This window comes from Amphiura filiformis, chromosome 2, assembly GCF_039555335.1.
Source record: "Amphiura filiformis chromosome 2, Afil_fr2py, whole genome shotgun sequence".
In the NCBI taxonomy this organism is placed as follows: Eukaryota; Metazoa; Echinodermata; class Ophiuroidea; order Amphilepidida; family Amphiuridae; genus Amphiura; species Amphiura filiformis.
The window spans coordinates 92,955,239-92,975,992 of NC_092629.1; the positions used below are offsets into that span (position 1 = coordinate 92,955,239).

A 20,754-nucleotide genomic window follows, 5' to 3' on the forward strand; every position below is an offset into this window, starting at 1 on the left:
CTGCCAGTTTATTAATCGCGAAATTCCAGGTTAAAAATAGACTATGGACTTTTGATTTTAAACGGGATTTTAAATGGGCAAAGTCCCTAACACTCACACTGTCAATCATACTTGTTTATCAATCAAATTTAACCGCAAGCAAATACGAGACGCGTTCAAGCACTTATTGACGCGTTCATGCAATTACACAACACAAAGGCGGGGTAGGCCACATACTTGTGTACCATGTAGTTATTAATGGTAATGACAGGTACCCGGAGGATTTAAACCTCCACAAAATACGCGCATGCATATGGAGCGTTTTTCAATTTTATCCCCTGTGGAATCAAATTTTGACATTCGACCTTTCCCCCATAACTCAAGAAATTTATATCAGAGATAGGTCAAACTATACTTTTTCTTAATCCTTATAACAAGTGGAATACATTGGTATGGGTTTTAACATTAATTGACCAAATTTGAAATTTCACCCCTTCATAAGCGGCCATTTTGGATTTATGCAAATTAGGCACTGTTCCACAACTTGGCCTTTTGGGGAAATATGTTCTTTACTATACTTTTCTGAAATGAATGGTGATTAAAAGGTTTCATTTACAATTAGTGGTGGGTGATTTTAAATTTGATTGGCTTACTGCCTGTGCGGGGACTTTTAACCCCAGACATTTTGCTTGTACGGCGAATGCTCTAACCACAGCTACACAGACTGTTCTTGTTCCTGTATGTACAGGTGTGCGGCAAACAAAGATTATTATTAACTCAGCAGACAGTATGTCTAGAAACTACAAATTCGTGGAAGCAGGTCACATGTGTATTATAAGGGAGTAAATCTTGCAGCTCTGGTAGAAATCGCTGCCATTGTTCTCTCACCGAAAGCCCCGTACTTTGAAAGTATCAGTCTTATACATGCTACCTAATTTCAAAGGCGGCACTCTTTGGGTGACAAGGTAACGACAAAATGCTGAGCGCTTCACATTGCGGGGCTTTGGGTGAGAGATGGATTTTTGAACCTCTACGGTCATTTTTAATCTCTTCAACAAATAAGATTCGCTACATTAAAGGGCATATCTACAAGTTTAACTCCATTCGAAGAGAATAATTATTACATTAGCAATTTTTTTATTCGCATTTCTCCTGAAAAAAGAGAAATTGTGTTGGTAAAATGCGGGCTCGTACGGGTCTTCGCCCCGTTCGAAGCGAAATTGATTTTCAAGGCAGCGGGCTGATGACGTAAGTAAATGAAGAGGACACTATAAACTTCACGAGTAGTACATAACACATGAGCCCCAAGCGCTCTTTAGCAAAGTCATAGTTCATTGAATTTACAACCGTATGACAAAACAGGCGAAAATAGTAACTTTTTGCACAAGATTTACAATGAGAACTGTCCATTGCTCATTCTACTGACGCTAGTATAATTATGGACAATATAAGTGTGATTTTTCATTTAATGACTGTCACATAAAATTTGAAAAATATTGTAAGGACCACTTGAGGTTTTGACTTTTAAAACCTACATTTTGGTCAACAAATGTGCTTGAATGGGTACTTTTCACCAGATTTACCACATTCGCCATGCTATAACATTTAATTGCGTTATAGTTGACCTAGTGGCGAAAAGTGTTTTTAGGGGGAAGTGTTAGCTTTCGTTTGATATAAAAAAACCAATCTGATTGGATGAAGGGAACACTTGAGGTTTCGACAAAACCAGTCAAAGAGGCCCATTTTTTTCAGCTAGAAGCTCCACAGCTTTTAAAATGATATGCACTTAATCGTGTAGTGTAATCAAAGACTGTGTGGAGATAATTAACTGCTTCCTTGAGAGCACTTGGACGAAAATGTGTGCTCCGGTGTACCGAGGTGGAAACTCTTACGGTAACATATTGATCTAAAATATTTTTTTTTATTCTTTAGTCCAAATATTTCTCATCATGTTAATATACATATGAATTGTAATATCACAATTTACTAATATATAATAAAGAAGCGGCCTGATTTTATCCATATGTGTAAAAACCATTAAATATGTAATACCTGATTCAGAGGTTTTTTTCTGATAACAAAAACAGTATACGTTCTGTGCATTGAGAGTGATGACAGTCCATTCTCTCAAAGCTGGCGCACTTCATTTCATGACATCACAGTTTTTCTCTAGGTCAAATCTGTCTCGTTCGAAGGAACTCAACGCTTACAGTTGGTTTTTTCGGAAGGAGTCATTTTCATTGTCCTCATAATATTAGCTTGCCAATGATATGACGTTTTCCGATCAATATATGCCCTTTAACGACACCTATATGTGATGACCTCAATTGCGGGGCTTTGGGTGAGAGATGGATTTTTGAACCTCAACCTCGAAGGTCGTTTTTAATCTCTTCAACAAATAAGATTCGCTACACCTTTATGTGGTAACCTCAATCACATGGGGCGAGTTAGGTGCGACTTATTCATAACCGATATGTGTTGTTTATACTTTTTACCTTTCTGTCGTAATTAAATACTTCTATAGTTTGGCTTGTTTCTGGATAGGCTGCAAAGTCTGCTACTGTTTATGTTAATTAAGCACAGATTGACATTATATTTGAATTCTGGGCTGACCTCAACACTGCCCTCAAAAGGCTCCTATTGCATTAAATAGTGTGGTACATTCTCCAACTTGATGTGTGGGGGTGTGTGTGTGTGGGGAGGGGAGCAGTGTTGACGTCTACCCGGAATTCAAATATAATTTACGTTTGTGCTTATAGTATAGACAGTTGAAAGACTAAGTATGTCCAGAAACAACCCAAATTTAGACCAATAATATGTATAACAGGAATTTATAAATAAAGAAGTGAAAAAGAGTGAATTTTCCCCAGAAATACCATTTAGGCCTAGTAACACTATAGAATATAATTGCCATGCAAATTGGACAAAACCTGCATTAATTCCGTCTGTGCCTTTCAGGCATGCTGAATATTCCAGATACGAAAGATTTTAAATATCTGTCACAAAGCAGAATTTGTGACGGTCTCATAATATTTTCAAGTTCATAATCAATATTGTCAGTGGTCATAACCGACAATATATTTATAGTGGATAAGCGTTTTGCACGTGCGCACAGTACGCTTCAATGAACACGGAATTCTCCATTATTATACAAGTTAGTGCTGAAAATATTTCATATACCAAAACTTATACACGGTACATTTTAGTGTACAGTAAGCTATCTTCCATTGGTGTAGTTTTGTAATTTTCGCATCGATATGGAGATGTTAGAAACGTCTACTCAAACGGATCAGATAGATAGTGAGATCACAGGAGACCACGGAGTTAAACCAGATGAATCGGGTAGTAATGCAACTCGTGTACAGCTGTGTAACCATACAACAGGGAAGATATATGCGGATCAATTGCACACACGACAAACTAAAGCAGGAATCACTGTAAGTATGTTACTTTTTTGTAAGTTTCATGTTGCGGCTAGAGAGGCCATGTTAAAATTGCTTGCTTCCAAGCCTTCTCGACATACCAAAAATGTTTTGCCTACCTAAAAATTTGAAGATATATATGAAATTATTTTTATTATATGTATTTGTTTTAAGGTAATACGATGTATTGTTGGTCGAAGCAACCAAAAAAATGTAGTTCACAGCATCTTGCGAATGGTAGTGAGCTTTAGCAAAAAATTGCATTGCTCAATTCATAGCGAGCGTGTAGAAGAATTCAAATATCACATGTATATTTTGTAGGTCCTGTGGTTCTTGAGTTATAAAGAGGGCAGAAACAACAACACTTTTGTAAAATGTGCATAACTCATTAACAACAATAAATTAAGTAAGTTTTCAAAGTATATGATTTGTAGAATGAACTTTTGCAAAACATCAAAGTGTTATTTTTCAATAATATATTGATCTAGATAAATGAAAATTGATTTTTTTGGTTGCTGCGACCAACAACACCTCGTCTACCCTTAAATATAAATATTGTTCTTTTTAGCTTGATAACATAACATTTTTACATTATATATGTTCATGACCTGACACTCTTTACCAGTACGGGCTCTCGCACATAATCGACCCCGGTTGTGTTGTAATCGTTTGGTGCCCTTAGGCAAGGCTCTTGAACTCTATTGTGTCGCTCCACTCAGGTGTTTAAACTGGTACCGGCTTATGCCGGGAAGATGAACAGGCTCGTTGTGCAGGAGGAGTAGCGGATCCACCAGTGGCGTAACTTTGGGCCAGGGTGAGCCGGGCCGAAAGTAGATCGGGTGCCCCTGATCAAGGGTGTGCATGGTCCAGAGCAAATCAATTTAGGTAGGCCTATTGAAAGCTATAGACCTACCGAATAACTTACAAATAGTGTTTCAGATCAAATTTATTTCACGTTTCAATGTAATTTTTATTTCATCTTCTCGAATGTCTTTACATTTAAAGATTCGTCACTAGATACAGTGACGTAGTTATTTGTAGTGGCGCCGGGGGCAATAATACAAAATACCCCCTCTTCCTAAAACAATTGCCCACGGGCGAGCAAAAATGTGCATAAATACCACTATAATCAATTTGAATTTCGGTCGAAGGGGCATCCAAATGAAGAGTAATTCTATGCATGGTGGGTAAAGGTTTGCACTTCTTTCCTATAATTAAGTATATACTATTATCGTATCGAATGCCCCCTTAGCCCAAGGGCGTGGCCTCCAGAGCGCATAGGAATTATGCCACTGGGATCCACCCCATCTCCACACATACACCCCCACACACCCCTACGGGTGTTCGCCCCCAAACGTGGACACAGTTTAGGACTATGCAAACGCGGACGTCTGATCCGCATTCAATCGACAAACCGTGGACGTTTTTCTGTGTATGTGCATGAGATGCATTTTTACCCAGCAACTGCGGACGGTATATTTAATGCACAATAGAGAGCGTATCTCCTAAATGCATTATACATGCAATTGTGGTCGTTTGCAGATCTCCGGAACAGAGGACGGTCCCCTTTGCAGAGTGGTCCACGGGTTAAATATGAAATGTCCTCGTTTGTCGGTAAACACATACACAACATTATTCACGGAGGTGTCTGGCCCCGAGTCGCTAAAAGAAAGATGAACCCTTGCCTTACCGTTTGCTATACAGTATAGGCGAGAAATATATTACGATCATCAGGAAAAAAGCAACAAAAAAAAAACAAAAAAAATACAAACAACAACAAAACTAATAAATACTCATAACTTCATCGACTTTAAGAAGGCCTTTGATCTGGTTTGGCACAAAGCTTCGTATTTTTAAAGGTGAACCTCATTGAAAATAAAGTTATATATCAATGGAAAGCTTATGATGTCAGGAAGCAGAAAAGAATATTTTTTATTTGCATAGCGTACCAGGCTAGACATAATCTCCATGCAAAGATTGGATTTTGGCACCCCCCCCCTAAATTACAAAACGAAATCGTTCAAATTGGGCGTTTTCGTTGATGACGTCAGCCCAGGGACACACAGTTACTTCCGGGTTTGATTGTAAACACAATGTCCGTGTATTACTGTGGCATTCATCGGGCCAATGCACGAATTCAGTCATTGTCAACTTACTTTACATGAAAAATATCTTCAATAAAATAAGAATAATATGAAGGAAATATCATGATCAAATTAAGAATGAAGTTCCTGAATAAAGTGTGTGGATTTAAAAATGGGGAAGTGCTGGCCGGGGTGATTTGGGATAGGCCAAGCCATCCACGATATGCATAGGGAATATTACAGTAAAGCACGAAGAGCGAAGATTCGCCGAAGAACCGGAATGAAAACAGATTACAAAAAAATAACTGCTAGTGCTACCAGTTCAGATCGTCACACCAAGTTGAGATGAACTTATCACAATGAGAAAATGAAGGAATAGAATAAGGTACATGTACAGGATTTTTTAATTATTTCTTAGCTTTACAACCGGTCATGTATGATAGGCGAACTCGTATATAGATACATACAGGATGAGCTCAGTGACTGACTGAGTCTCACTACGCCGAGTGTTTGGTATCTGCGACTGTACTGTACTTGCAGACAAAATGACCAATTTGATATTCACATTCTGATATTTCCAACTTATTGCTACTTCATCAGCAAAATTTATTCCTGTAAATGTTCCAAATATAAGGGAACGATTGATCAAATTTGCTGAAACACCCCATGAAACACAGAGGACGAAGCCCCGAAGCGAGTCGCTGTGTTTGTGCATATCCGTCCCTGCACTTCAGCAGCAATTTACGCATCGTGTTCGGTAATCCATAAAACATGAATGTTTCACTTTTTCAGTACCATACACTGATTGTACTATCATTAAAGAATCATGACACAAGTGACAATATTTTAATTTTATTCAGATTTCAGAATTCCATCAAATAACGGTCTACTAAGCCTAAATTGTATTTATTTTAAAATAAAGTATCTGCCCGAGTATCTGTTTCTTTCAATCGCGATTGTGTGGAAAGAATGTAATTACCGCAATACGCTAAATATGAAAACCTTTATATGGGCTGGATTTGATGCAATCGGCGGTTTTTTATTAATTTTTGGATTACTGCAAGACGATATTTTTTTAATCAGACATTTTACAATGAATCAAGAATATATAGGGAATGTCACAAACAAGTATTTAATTTGTTATTCGATCATGTTTATTCAGTCAATGACATCGGTAGCAGCAATCATTTGCGCATGGGATTGATCCCAGCGCGAAATTCAAACTCAATTACCCAGTTATACCCAGCCAGTTATGACTAATTTTGTCAAAAATTTACGGAAAATTTATGTGTTGACAATAATTCTATTATTTCTAATATATATAGAAGGAACCAGCAACTTGAAGATTCCTCTAATTTCAAGCTTTATTGTGAAAATCAGACTTGCCGGGCAGCTTGCAAAGTACAGGAAGCAAGTCTTGTTTACACGTTTCCGAGTAAGATCACGTGACTGCGAACCCTGAGCTTACGTCACGAGCATTCTAAGGTCATAGACGATTGATTTGGGTGCTTTTGGGCGCCTTGAAAAAGACCAAAAATTCAATCATTTTTTAATTTTTCAGCTTTATTGGCCATCAAAAAATCGGAAAAATCATTTTTAATATCCTGACATCATAAGCTTTCCATTGATATATAACTTTATTTTCAATGAGGTTCACCTTTAAGGGATCATGGTCATTGGTTCGAAAAGGGCTAACGTTAAGGTTATGGTATTTTATGTTGATATTATTTTTTAGGAATAAGGTTATGGATAGGGTTAGCATTAGTGTTAGGGATATGATTAGGTTAGGGTTACCATGGTTACGGAAAGTTAGAGTTAGAGAGGATTAGATTTGGGTTTGAAATTTCGGACTATTGACACTTCGGACTATAGATCTGTATCCAGTATAATATCGTACATTATAGCTTTAAAGTGTAATACATTACCTTGTTATTTGATTTTGGTCTCATATTGACTTGTGTTCATGCTGGAACGTGCACAAACGATGTATGAGATGTCTGGTATATGTGATCTGCAAAAGGGAAGAAAGATTAAAAAAAGAAAAAAAAAGTCAATAACAAATGGTATTTTGATATGAATACAATTTCAGGAATTATAGTAATACGATTTGTGGTTAATTATGCAGGCGTGAAATGAATTATGCTTGCAATTGAGGCATAATACATAATTACAATATACCACCGTGACGCAATTTCTGATTTCCATAGGGTGTCGCTGAAAGAACTGTACTCATGGTACTGGTGGTAACTCTTTTATATTTGGATATCTTTAGGGCTCCGGCAGCAACGTTTGTAAAGTATTTTTTGTGGGACACGAGAGCACATCAGACATATCTAAAAACAAACGTAAACACTTTTTAAATACTTAAAGGGATTTACACTGATGTTAAAAATCACTTTTTTACCCTTGTGACCCCCAAATAATAATGAATCATTATTACGTGGCATGTGTTGGGCTTGATTGGTGATTATTGTGACAAGATTAATTTAAATTCGGACAAAGCACGACAGCACGGTTGTTTGATGTGATCATTTATTAAATTTTCTAACAACACATTATATAATGTTCAATTCTAGACCTGGACAATAACAACAACCATCACACTAATATGTGACGTGTCATATCAAAAGGAGATACTTTTGGCAGGATCATAAATGGAGAAATAGCTGGGGTGATTTTTTCACAATTTGGGTTTGTTGCGTATTTGTGATGTTATTGATGTTTAAAATATTATCTGATCGTTTCAGACCGGAATATAACTGGTATCTTGTATTTTTGAGACATTTTTCAAGGTAATTCCTACTCTCAACATTGTCAATAATATTTTTAAAGGCCAATATCTCAATTTCCAATTTTATAATACCATAACTTACGAACCCAATATCTTCGCTTAGGAATGTCCGATTTCATGGGGCAAACGGCGTTGTGGAGCAAAATATCTCTATATTTAAGATATGTAAAAATCTCAAAATTGATAACCTGCCCAAAAGTGTCTCCTTTTGACATGACACGTCACATATGTACATATATTTCCAGCTCTTTTAACACAGATTCTCGTTTCTTTTTCAACTTATTCAACTTTTTCTGCTTTTTGTGGTATTTGTTTACTCTATCAACTGTAATTTGTGTCCAAACTGAGGGCGCTATTTAGAAATAACTTATATTCAATTTAGCCAAATAATATAATTTATTCCTAACATTTCATGATAAAACGTTTTTGATTTTTTTCTGATGTTTTACTGGCATTAAACCAGAGTCTACCCCTTGTAAATATGAAAACACGATTTCAGATAAATAACGCTATCAGTGTTCACCTTTTCTTAAAAATGACGTAGTTTTACATGCTATCTAACAACCGTGGTACAGCGATACATTATCAAAACAAGAATTGGATTAAGATATTGATAAACAATACAATGCGTTGTAGTGTTTATTAAGTGATCATGTTTGGTACGGGCATTAAAACCAAAATGTACCATTTTCATCAAATTTTATTTTTGCAATTCTTTAGTGCTGAAATAATAATTATTATTAATAATAATAAAACTGCCAGGGAAGGTTTCTCTTCATTAAGATAAAATAAAGTGAAAGAAACCCAGATGACTCACTCGGCCATTATGTGAAGTTCTATTGGGGATTTGTAATGTCTGAAGATGTCGACAATTACATTTACGTTTCTTTATGGCAACTCAACCATACTATGAGACGAGACTTTGACTCATTCCATTATAGATGTAAGTTGGGACATGTGTATATAAACATAAAAATATGACAAAAAATCAGGTTTGAAAAATATTAATCAATTTCATAATTAAGTTGCTTAAAAATTCCAAAATGAAAGCTGTTGCTGGAATCGGATCGCACAATATATTTGTGGGACATGCAAGCACATCAGACACACTAAACAAGTCACTGACAGCTGTGACATAACCAGATAATGTTTAACTATAGTTAGGGAAAAACTAAATATTTCAAGATGGTGCCGGCCACCATCTTGGATTTCTGGGTGAAAATGATGCCGTAATGTCAAACTAATGTCAGAATCGGAATCCTTGTACTCGACATATCCGAAAAAGTGTCTTTGTGCATGATTATAGGTGCTCTGGTTCAAAACTTAAATTTTCAAAATGGTGGCGGCGGCCATTTTGGATTTTGGCCTCTACCGAAAAATGACGGGATTTTCGCGAGGGACATGGTGGCTATTTTTGTCTAAATGTTCCATAGAAGTCGAATCAATCGTCAAACCTTACTAGCCAGAGAGTGGTCACCAAATTGAACTTTTTCCCCTAACTACTAGTACCCCTAGGGAGTCACTCCCAATGTGGCCTGCACATCATCTGTGATAATAAAAACGTGTAAAATGGGTAGTTTTTCGTGCGTAGAAAAATTGGAAAAAAGGGTAGCAAAATTGCATTCGCTAATACGCGGAAATGAAATTTAGGGTATGAAATTTGATGCAAGTAATAAAATCCCTGTTTAGGGTGTGAAAACAGGCGTGTGTTACCTGTTTATGGTATAGTTTTAGCCAAGGATTAAATCCTTGTTTAGGGAGCTTTTCAAAAGTTGATTATCGCGGATGGTGTACAGACCACAATGGGAGTAACCCCCCGGCAGTAGCGTAGCCAGTGGGGTGGCAAGGGGGCAGAGTGCCCCCCCTGACAAAAAATGAAAGAAAAAAGTGCCCCTCTGACAAAAAAAAAAAAAGAGAAAATCTGGAGGGCAAAGGAAAAGAAAAGGGGCAAGAAGCCCCTTTCCTACCAAAATACACACCGATCATGGGCCAAAATAGTGTAAAATATAACATTTTTGGGCGCTGCGCGCGCACATTGTCACAATAAAGCCCTTTTCATCCCAATCATGGACGAAAATCGGGACGAAAATAGTGCAAAATAAAACCGGTAATGTATTGTATGATGCAACTGTAATTTTTTGTCATCTGTGCCCCCGAAATTTTACTTTGCCCCTCCTGACCAAGAAAGCTGCCTACGCCCCTGCCCCCCGGGTCAGTACCTCCTTCAGAAATACTCAGGATGATACGTTGTGTAGATGTTCAACTGCTAAACTGGTTTTGCATCATGTTTTGTGTAGATGTTCAACTGCTAAACTGGTTTTGCATCATGTTTTGTGTAGATGTTCAACTGCTAAACTGGTTTTGCATCATGTTTTGTCACTGCATTACGTTTTGCCATTGTTAAAACAGAAGACAAATAATCTTGTGATCAGGAGGAAGATGATGATGAACCTAAGCAGTATACTTCGGCTATTTTATAAATACGTTTTTATAAATGCGCACGTGACCACCTCCGTGCTGCCATACAGCTCGTATACAGTAAGTCTCGAAGTGACCCTCTCATAGCGAATGGTCTTCCTATCATACTGCAGTTACTGTCCATTTTCCTATACATAATACACAGTACTTTCACCATTGACGCGTGACCTCTACAAACAGTGCATGTTATAGGTATATGAGCATTGCCTAGTTAACGTCAATATAAGTACTCTCTGAAATTCTAGAAAATATAGTTTTGTAATAAGTCCTAAATATTTAGCTAATTTAGGTGTTTGGAAATATTAGCACTTTGGTGTTTTAGTGTATGTTATAGGTAATAGGGCATTGCCTAGTTAACGTCACTGTGTGAAAAATAACCGGCCAATATTTAAAGTTCTCTCTGAAATTCTAGAAAATATAGTTTTGTAACATGTCCTAAATTTTTAGCTAATTTAGGTGTTTGGAAATATTCGCACTTTGGTGTTTTAGGAAGGATATGTAAACGACAGATAACACCAAAAAATATGAGGAAATTATTTCCAAACCGTGTTAAGTCTGCAACCATTATGTTTCTCATTTTCAAGAATGCTGGTTAACAATATGGAGACTATTGTCTCATTTCGTAAACAAAGGCCCACCCAGTATTGTTACCTTGCGTTTGCTTTATAATCGTTCACCCAACTGAAACTATAATACCAGCTCATTGCTTATTGCACAGGTAAAACAGAAACATGTGTAGTGTGGATTTAACCAGAGAAGATCTGATGTAACATAGTTGAGCTGGTTTCAATGAGTGTTATCTTGGTTTAATAGCTTTTAATGGGGTTTAAGTCCTGCAAAGGTCATGGTGAATTCTACTGTAGACATGACTGCACCATGTACATTTGAATGCAAAGGCGAAACAACATTTGACTACTGTGCAGCAAAATTGTCTATTTTGTTCAACTTTGTGATTATATTGTAAACGTTTCCATCGTTGAATATTTTTTCCGTCGTCAAATACTTTCAAAATGTTGTTTTTGATAACATAATGTTACAAATTCGGAATCCCGCCATGTGTATAAATTTTGCTATTCAATTAATACTTAAATGTTATGATGTTTATCTACAGAATTCCTATCCTTTTCTGTATAGTGGTCAATGCATGGTTAAAACGTATTTATAAATATAGCCGAAGCATACTGCTAAGTGACCACATTATCCCCTTCAACATAATCAAAGCCGTTTATATCATTATTACAGCTCTTAAGGATACTCCGATGTAGCAATTCGTGACAGCCTCTTGGATTCTAATGTGAATAAAGACTTCAGTGATTTAGATAAGGACAAATATGAACTTTTTGGACCCTAAAACCTATGCACTAACATGATCACCATACCTGCTTAGATAGCTGATACATAGCTATTTATATATGGGGCTGCCGTTTTGGCGGTTATATCTGATTTCAATGTAACTGAAAACTTAATATAAGGCCATTAAGGGCAGATATGAATATGTTGACATGACCTGCTTATATACATGATATATGGCTATTTATATGTGATGGCAGTCATTTTGGCTGTCATCTAGGGTATCAAGGGTGCTGAGGTGGAACCCACCAGTTTCTGAAACAGTAGGGCTTGACGATATCGAAACAATAAAAAACCATTGTGCGGACGATACTGTTGGGATTTGGCTGATTATGTTTTAGTACAATGGTGTCATGTGCACTTCTCAGCAATGTATAGGTATTCATATTCTTACCAGACGATGTAATACATAGATATATTTGCTCGTATTTAGGTTTAAGCCTTTTAATTAAATGGATTTAGATTTTTTAAAAGTGAAGGGTCAACATTTAAATAGGAACTGAATTACAGCTGATCATTGCACAATACTGGTAGTCGAGTCAATTTCTTCTTGATTTATTTTACCTAGTCATACTGCTCTGTGAAAGTACACACTGGGTCACTGACTGTTGGTTCACTGCTCAGTATTATATATGTAACCAGGAAAGAGCATGGATAATACGTTTTTTATAAACACGCACGTGACCATCCCGCGCTGCCATAACAGCTTGTAGACAGTAAGTCTCGAAGTGACCACACAGCGGGTGGTCTTCCTGTACATTTGAATGAAAAGGCGGTAAACAACACGAGACTGTGCAGCAAAATTGTGTTCAACTTTGTAATTATATTGTAAACGTTTCCGTCGACAAATATTTTTTTCCCGGCCAGTACTTTCAAAATGTTGTTTTTGATAACATAATGGTTGATAATCCCTCAATGGTAATAATTTTGCTATTGATGATGTTTTTCTAAAGAGTTCCTATCCTTTTCTGTATAGTGGTCAATTGGTCACCCATGGGTCACGTGCGTATTTATTAATACGTATTTATCAATATAGTCGAAGGTAGCTGACTACGTCTCCCCCAATATTTTAAAACTCATAGCTGGACCAATAACTATGGGCTCAATCGATCCAATTTTATATCATTATTGAGTTAATCCATGTGACTCGTTGCGTTGAGTTCAAAATGTCAGTGCCATGTAGAGTTGGGAACATTTCATAAGCGAACTGTCTCATATCCCTAAGCGGTTCACCCCAAACATGACCACGGACCAAGTTCTCCCAGAAAATAATTTTAGAATAATAAAAATCCCTTTAAAAAGGGATGCGTCTCGTCCAGAGAGGAGATTAGATGCGTTGTGGACATGGAAACAGACTTGAAGAATCAGGAATCAAATACTAGTATTCTCATGGCATTTTAATAGTTGGCATATAAAAATAAATGTATAGTTGGTGGTAATTAAATATAAAAATGAGAAGAACGTTTTGATATCTTGACAATTCTTAGTTTTTATTGTTGATGATATTAGAGATACAAGGTGTTTCTTAGTTGTGTCTGAACAATAGAATAAAAATAAAAGTTCACAGCAGATGTAATACATTGTATCAAGCATAATAATTAACATATACAATTTTGCACAGTGTTATTGTTTTTCATTTAAATTAAAAAAAAGTTCGAGAGAAAGTGTCATCGGTACCTCTTAGGGCACCGATAGCCCTATAGGACAAAATATATTTTACGTGGGTCTCATCTCAAAGTGAGAGTTACGCCATTTAGATTTTAATAGTGGCAGATTTGAATCGCGCGCACCTACCTAATTCCACGGAGCGTATACACACGTGTAGAAGAGTGTTGTGTCCGTACACTGGCGACGAGACAGGCTATAGTAGCGACTCCACCTTGAGTATGCATAACAATAGTATTTGGCTGTGCTGGCTATAGTGTGGTTGAGTTTTTCCGCTTTTTCCGCTTAAACGTTGGTAAAATATACCATATAGTTCAAGGAATCAGAAACGTAAATATTGATTGATTCAACAAAAATTAAGGACATGGTATTTTTGTACAACAAATTTATTAATCTCTAATCATTGAGTTTATTTGTGTGTTTGTGTGTCTGTGTGATCCATTTAGGCGAAGACACCAAGCACTGCAAAACCATCTATCAAGAATTCAGCATGTCTTGCGTCTGTAATGCGACCACCAATACCTGGATACCTGACAGCCGAGACGGGCAAACGATCAAAAGAAGAAATACTCGCGCAGGCAACAGATTTCCTACAACAATACTATGAGTCTATTAAGCAGTAAGTAAAGCCAAAATCTAACCTTCCATTATTGAGTAAAAACACAATGCGTAGATCTTAAGATCTATCAATACGTTAAACTGATAAATATCCTACACTCTAAAGGATTTCCCGTAAATTTTGCCGTAAATTTTACGTAACACCATTCAATTTATGTGAATCTCCCGTATTTAAGAATCTAAATAGTATAGTAGTAAATGATTATTTTTGGTGAAAAATGGCTGTTTTAATAATTTAAATTATCCGTTAATTTTACGTTAAATATGAGTAGCAGGTAGTTGGACAACTCTTGCCCTTGAATTGACCCTCAAAATCTATTACTTTAGCAGACTGATTCACAATAATTACCTATATGTATCAAAACACAGTATTATGTTGTTTGCGCTAAGAAACTACACTTTATCGTCAAAACCAGACTGGTTCAATAATACAGTGCGCAAAACAATTAAGGTACCAGTTATGTTAACCCATGTATATCCTACACAAACACAAATATGTCATAATTGGAATCAGCAGCCAATTCGCTGTCGAAGAGATGATGTAACAGGATTAATTATCATAGAAATAGATGAATACAAATTTTGAATATATCGCCCCGCACTACAACATTCTCGCGTTGCCTATTCATTGCACCATAGATGTGAAAGTAATGCTAATCACTCGCAGCTGTAAGATTACTATCATTGAAAAGAGCGGTATTGTATTCAAATTATGATTGCAGACATACACACGTGATGAGTGCATCGTGCTTGCAGGGCGACCTATTCAAAGATTGTATTCATCTAATGCTATGGTAGTTAATCCGATTATTACATAACTTCGACAGCGAATAGCTGCAGCCTTTAGCTCGAATTTAAGACATCGTTCAAGAAATACAGACACGCGATCTAACAAAGCCAAGGAACATGCCAATTCTAAAGTTGAAGTTCGGTCCATTGCATGCCCTATTGATTTGTACACAAATGGTTTCTAACAAGAGGACTAGCACCGCGTCTTCCATTAATTAGCACGTTAAAACTAGCGTTGTGCTTTCATTGATTAGAACATAAAAGTGCAACTTTAATTCTCAACCAATTTCAATAAATGAGGTCTTAAATCAGGGCTACAGAGTACAGGTATTATTTTCTAAAAACAAATTTGGCATGTATTGTATGTTTAGGATACAGGGGTGAACATAACTGGTACCTTAATTCTTTTGCGCACTGTACATACCTCCCAAGTTTACATAATGCTATCTGATACTTTGGCTGTAGGCAGATTCAAAAACACCTGTACCCCAATTAAGAAAACAGTGTCTGTTTTGTGATATATTTGTAGATACTGCTTCTTTACTTTGGAAGACATGTTTGAGTGAGCGTATATGACCGTATTATGCTAAATCAAGTGTATAAGTGTCTGCCGATAATTGATTAGTTCATATTCATTTGTTGGACAGTTTGACAGGTAATTGGTGTGCGCGGACACACTTGAGTTGCTCAACAAGAATTGGGACAAATTGGTATAATTAAAGTCAAATACCATTACACTCAACTCAAAAGACCATTGTTTATTATTCTCTGCCTTTTAGGTTATGACTCACGGAAATTGAAAGTAATTATATAAATACAAAAACGTGAAAGTCAGGCGCGTAGCCACGGCTCGGACCAGCAGGATTGATCCGACCAATAGTTTAAAAAACAAAATAAACACTAGTATAGTATAGGCCGAATTGGTTCTGCTCGGACGGACCAGAATATACGAAACCAGTTCATGCTTTATAAAGTCTGCACAAAAAGTAACTCAGCTGTTATAAATACGCCTATAGATTCAGAACTAATAATTGTTTTCACAATATTTTAACATAGAGAGAAGCATGATTTATTTACGCGCATTTTGATACCATATTCGTCAAATGTCGTTCAATATTGACAATACAGCAGTGTTTTGAAAGAAAAAATACCCCAATTTATTTATAATGCCGAGTTTTACGTGTTTACAGTGCTGGCAACTTTTAAATTCGGGTATTTTTCTGTAAAAGCACTACTGTGTTGTTAATATTGAACGACATTTGACGAATGGGGTATCAAAATGCGCGTAAATAAATCATGCTTCTCTCTATGTTGAAATATTGTGAAAACAATTATTAGATCTGAATCTATAGGCGTATTTATAACAGCTGAGTTACTTTTTGTGCAGACTTTAGATAAGTTTAATTGTTTAGATTATACTCATAACAAAACAATGCCATTTCAAGGGAACCTGATATCCCTGCAAACACAAAACGTTTTCAACATCATTCGCAAAAGGTTATAAAAGGTTGTCAGAAAACGTTTAAATGTCGGGTTATATAAAGGGTATATTAAGAGTATAAAACGTTTTCATAACCTTAAAAAACTTTTTTGATAATCTACTGCTCAGCAAACAAAAATGTTTTACAGAAAACGTTTAAATGTCGGGTTATATAAAGGGTATAAAAGCGTTTTAATAACGTTCCAAAATATTTTCAATAACGTTTTAAAATCGATTTCATGACCTTTATATAACCCGAAATTTAAATGTTATTAAAAGGTTTTGAAAAAAAAAAAAATTTTAAGAACATTTCTGTGTTTGCTGGGTTGAAATATATTAACATAATGTTATTTTAGTATTGACACAATATTTGGCAAAAATGTTTGCAAAAATAGTTTACAATAACATTTTTTGAAAACATTTAAAAATATTGTTGTAGTGTGTTTTCATACAAAACGTTTTAAAACGTTATCATGACTTTTATATAACCCGACATTTTAATGTTATTAAAACGTTTTTACCTTAACCAAAAGCCAAAATATAACTTATTTAAAACGTTTTTAAAACGTTTTTGTGTTTGCTGGGATGCCCTCCGTCATTCACTAAAATTGTATCAAACACAATGGTGCCGTTTATTAGTAAATTAATAAGCCTAATGTAGACCAATGCTTCCCAATACTAGTAATTATTCTGCTCTGGATAAAAATACAAAAACATTTTTTTTTTGCTTTTGGCAAAGTTTAACTGTCTAAATTTTAGATTCGTTGATAACAAAACAACCCCAGTCAAGGGGAACTGATATGCCCTCCGTCATTACCGATATTGTATCAAACAAAATGTTGTCACCATTCACACTTATAGGACACAGAAAACTATTTCCAATTCGTTTATACATTATTTTCTGCTTTGCACAATAATAATAAAACATGAACCAGGGACTGGTAGGGAGTCTGAACAGATAACACCTCTTCACTTTCAGCTTTATCAATAATATTGTTGTTGCATATTGTAATGAACAGCCCTGGTGAAACCTTCTGTTAAGGCCGCTTTCAATATTTAGACAACGAAATTTTCCCATGACTCTAATTGACTTACAGTAAAGTGAATTTATTTCAGATCAAGATTCTAACTCGATTCTTATGGCCTCCATGAATGCGTTCAGGTTTTGTGTGGAAATTGCTCAAAAGATAATTTTAGCTTCCTACTCTTTGATATTTATTCCTGCTCTAAGTTGTAACCTAACTTCAATTTTGTATGGTATTATATGGTGCTGAATATTTTCAAGCAAAATTATTTACAGGGCATTTTGAATTTGCTGGCTGGGCAAAATAATTTACTGGTGGGCACCTTTATTTAAAAAGTAATTTTATTTAAAAAAATTGTCCATTTTAAAAACATTTCAAACTTTTCAAACAAAATTGAACACACTAAAAGGTACGCCTTCATTTTGAAAAAAACAACAAAAAAACAAAAAAAAAAAAAAAAAAAAAAAAAACTTCCCAAGTCATAGGGGGCATATGCCCCTCAGATACCCCTTGCATCTTTATTTAATAGATTGGTAATCCGATCAATCAAGAATTCGTGGCTACGCGTCTGGGAAGGCATTTAATCAGCAGGTATAGAAAGATGAAAAAAGCAAGATTTTTTCCATTACATTTTCCTCTTTATAGATTAAAAATGTTATTGTGCATTTTTAATTCTCGAAACTTATAAACATTTGTGCGATATTAATGATAACGGGTAAAATTGATATTAAGGTCAACGATAATATGTGTGATTAACACAACCATTGAACATGTTGAAATAATTTTAATTGGAATAATTAAATGGTTTCATAGTTTAAAGTTTCAACTATGAAACCTTGTTATAATTTTCAATAACCTGATTTCCTGATGAACATGTTCAGTAATGTAAACCATGCATACCGAATTGCTGTAAAATTATGACGATAGAGTCACTGTTACTTTTTCTTTTTGAGATTCTCACACCTGAAATTGTAAAATTTGTAAAAAAAAAATTCAACGACCCCATGGTTTTCACCCGGGGTCAAACGACATCACAGGGGTGTCAAATGTCATACATTTATTGCGCAGAGGATTTAGGAGTACTTTTAAATTGCTCAGGATATCAACAAAACTTTCTTCAACCTTAACCCTAATCCTAAGTCATGAACGATGTCGTTTCAGATATGATACGGAAGAACACAACACTCGTTTACACGAAGTCTGTGACAGCATTTGTTTGACTGGTACATATGAATTGACGTCTGATGAGCTGGTTTTTGGCGCCAAGACAGCTTGGCGTAATGCTCCCAGATGTATTGGTCGTATACAATGGAACAACTTAGAGGTAATTAATCTTAAAATTGAGATACATTGCATGGTTTATATTAAATCTATATCGTCTTGCTTACGTATTTGTGAGGGTTACATCGCAAAGTAATGCAACTTGACTTAGTGTATTCAATGTCGAAATGCTTAGTGTTCATGTTCACAACGCTGTATCGTCAGAGCATACTGTAATAAGATTTGACGGCGTAAGTGTTCAATAATAACACTTAGTGTTCAATAATAACACTTAGTGTTCAATAATAACACTTAGTGTTCATAAAATGAACACTATTTATTTAGGCTTAATCGTTAGCGCCCATAAATTCAATAAGCGCGTTTTGTAAAAAAATTGAACACTACATGTTGAACAGGTGTTCAAACGTGAACATTTAGGGTACTCGTTTTGAACACCGTATGAACATCAAATGATTCCCGGCCAGCTAATTGGGAGACATGCTTAATTGGTGACAGGCTGGATATAACGGAGATCAAAATAAGAATGGAATAAAAATAGTAAGTGCCAATAAATCGAAGCCAATCGGAACCATGTAACCTCATATTGTGAGGTTTTTGGTTTCGTGCAATTAATTTTTCTGCATGTATTTATTCTTAATAATCGTGTGTCACTTTAGAACAAATAAACTCATATTGTCTTTTCCGCCTTATTTTCAACTTATTTTAGGTGTTTGACTGTCGTCATGTGACTTCGGCGAAACAAATGTTTGAGGCAATTTGCAAATATCTTGAATACGCCACCAACGGTGGCAATATTCGGTAAGATGGTGATATTTTCTCTCTCTCTGGCTCGTTTTATCTTTTCAGTTTCCGTAAGTCTATTGTTCAGATACGAAAACGCAAGGGATTTAGTAAGTTTACTGTAACATGACTTCATTGTTAACTTTGAAGTACCAATCAGCTTATTTCAAAAGAGGCAGTTGCTTATGTCAATACAAGCGGGAGAGACAATACCGCTGTTTTTAATGGCCTAGCGCCCTCTCGTCTTTGATGCATGCCAATCCGAATGACAAAGTCCACTTTTTCTGTAAAAACGTTGAAAATAAGCTCTAAAATCACAAAAGGCCCGCTTATGAGCATATCGCACCCCAATGCACTTGTGCAGGGCCACAGTGTCGCCCTTCCCTCGTATCAATGTCTATCTCCCTATTTTGCTTCCTCCTGCCCCCCCATGATCAGTCTCCCCACTCCCTCCCGTCCCCCTGTCCCTACTCTCTCCTCTCGAATTCTCCTCTTTCTAGTCTTTCCGTCTCTCCCTCTCCTCTCTTTCTTCCTCGCCCCCTCCCACTCTCGCTTGTTCAGTCTCAACTTAAGTATCTCCTCCCTCCCTCCCCTCGCGAAATTTATCAGTATGATCCATGACTGAAAATAAGCTCTGCAAAAATAAACATTTAAAATAAACCCGAGTCTTGCATATAGGCCCAACCAATTATCAGATTAGCTTGCCATGAATAGAATACATTATCTTTGCTCCAATGCAAATTCTTTTGTATTGCATTTCAATATAAAACATGATTACCAAATCACCACTTGTACGCGCCTCATTGGGAGATATTTGACTATTTTAGACGCTCGTTTCATCGCCAATATGCTTATAACTTGGCAACATGGTTAGTATATATTTCAATGCAAGACTTTTTTACGAGCCACTTACGTCTAGGCGTAAGTGCATATACACCAAACACAAGTCAATTGAAGCCGTACAATTTACCGCGAATTTAGGACCGTAAAATTTAGACTCTTCTTTTGTCTA

At 36.1% G+C, this 20,754-nt stretch overlaps 2 protein-coding genes across 2 annotated transcripts in view; both read left to right on the forward strand.

Annotated features, from left to right (window-relative positions):
• LOC140144867 (glutathione hydrolase 1 proenzyme-like) overlaps nucleotides 1–264 on the forward strand; it is a 26,767-nt gene extending 26,503 nt beyond the window's left edge. The window contains exon 15 of the mRNA XM_072166672.1: nucleotides 1–264. This exon is cut by the window's left edge and continues 1,677 nt beyond it. The gene's annotated coding sequence lies outside the window, so the exon portion shown is untranslated.
• A 2,890-nt stretch (nucleotides 265–3,154) lies between these two features.
• The window catches only part of LOC140144876 (nitric oxide synthase, inducible-like), a 42,109-nt gene continuing 24,509 nt past the window's right edge, over nucleotides 3,155–20,754 (forward strand). Inside the window, exons 1-4 of the mRNA XM_072166680.1 lie at nucleotides 3,155–3,416; nucleotides 14,216–14,388; nucleotides 18,843–19,005; nucleotides 19,669–19,760. Coding sequence (XP_072022781.1) covers nucleotides 3,237–3,416; nucleotides 14,216–14,388; nucleotides 18,843–19,005; nucleotides 19,669–19,760 — 608 coding nt within the window. The 5' untranslated portion in view covers nucleotides 3,155–3,236. The remainder of the gene's footprint in view (nucleotides 3,417–14,215; nucleotides 14,389–18,842; nucleotides 19,006–19,668; nucleotides 19,761–20,754) is intronic.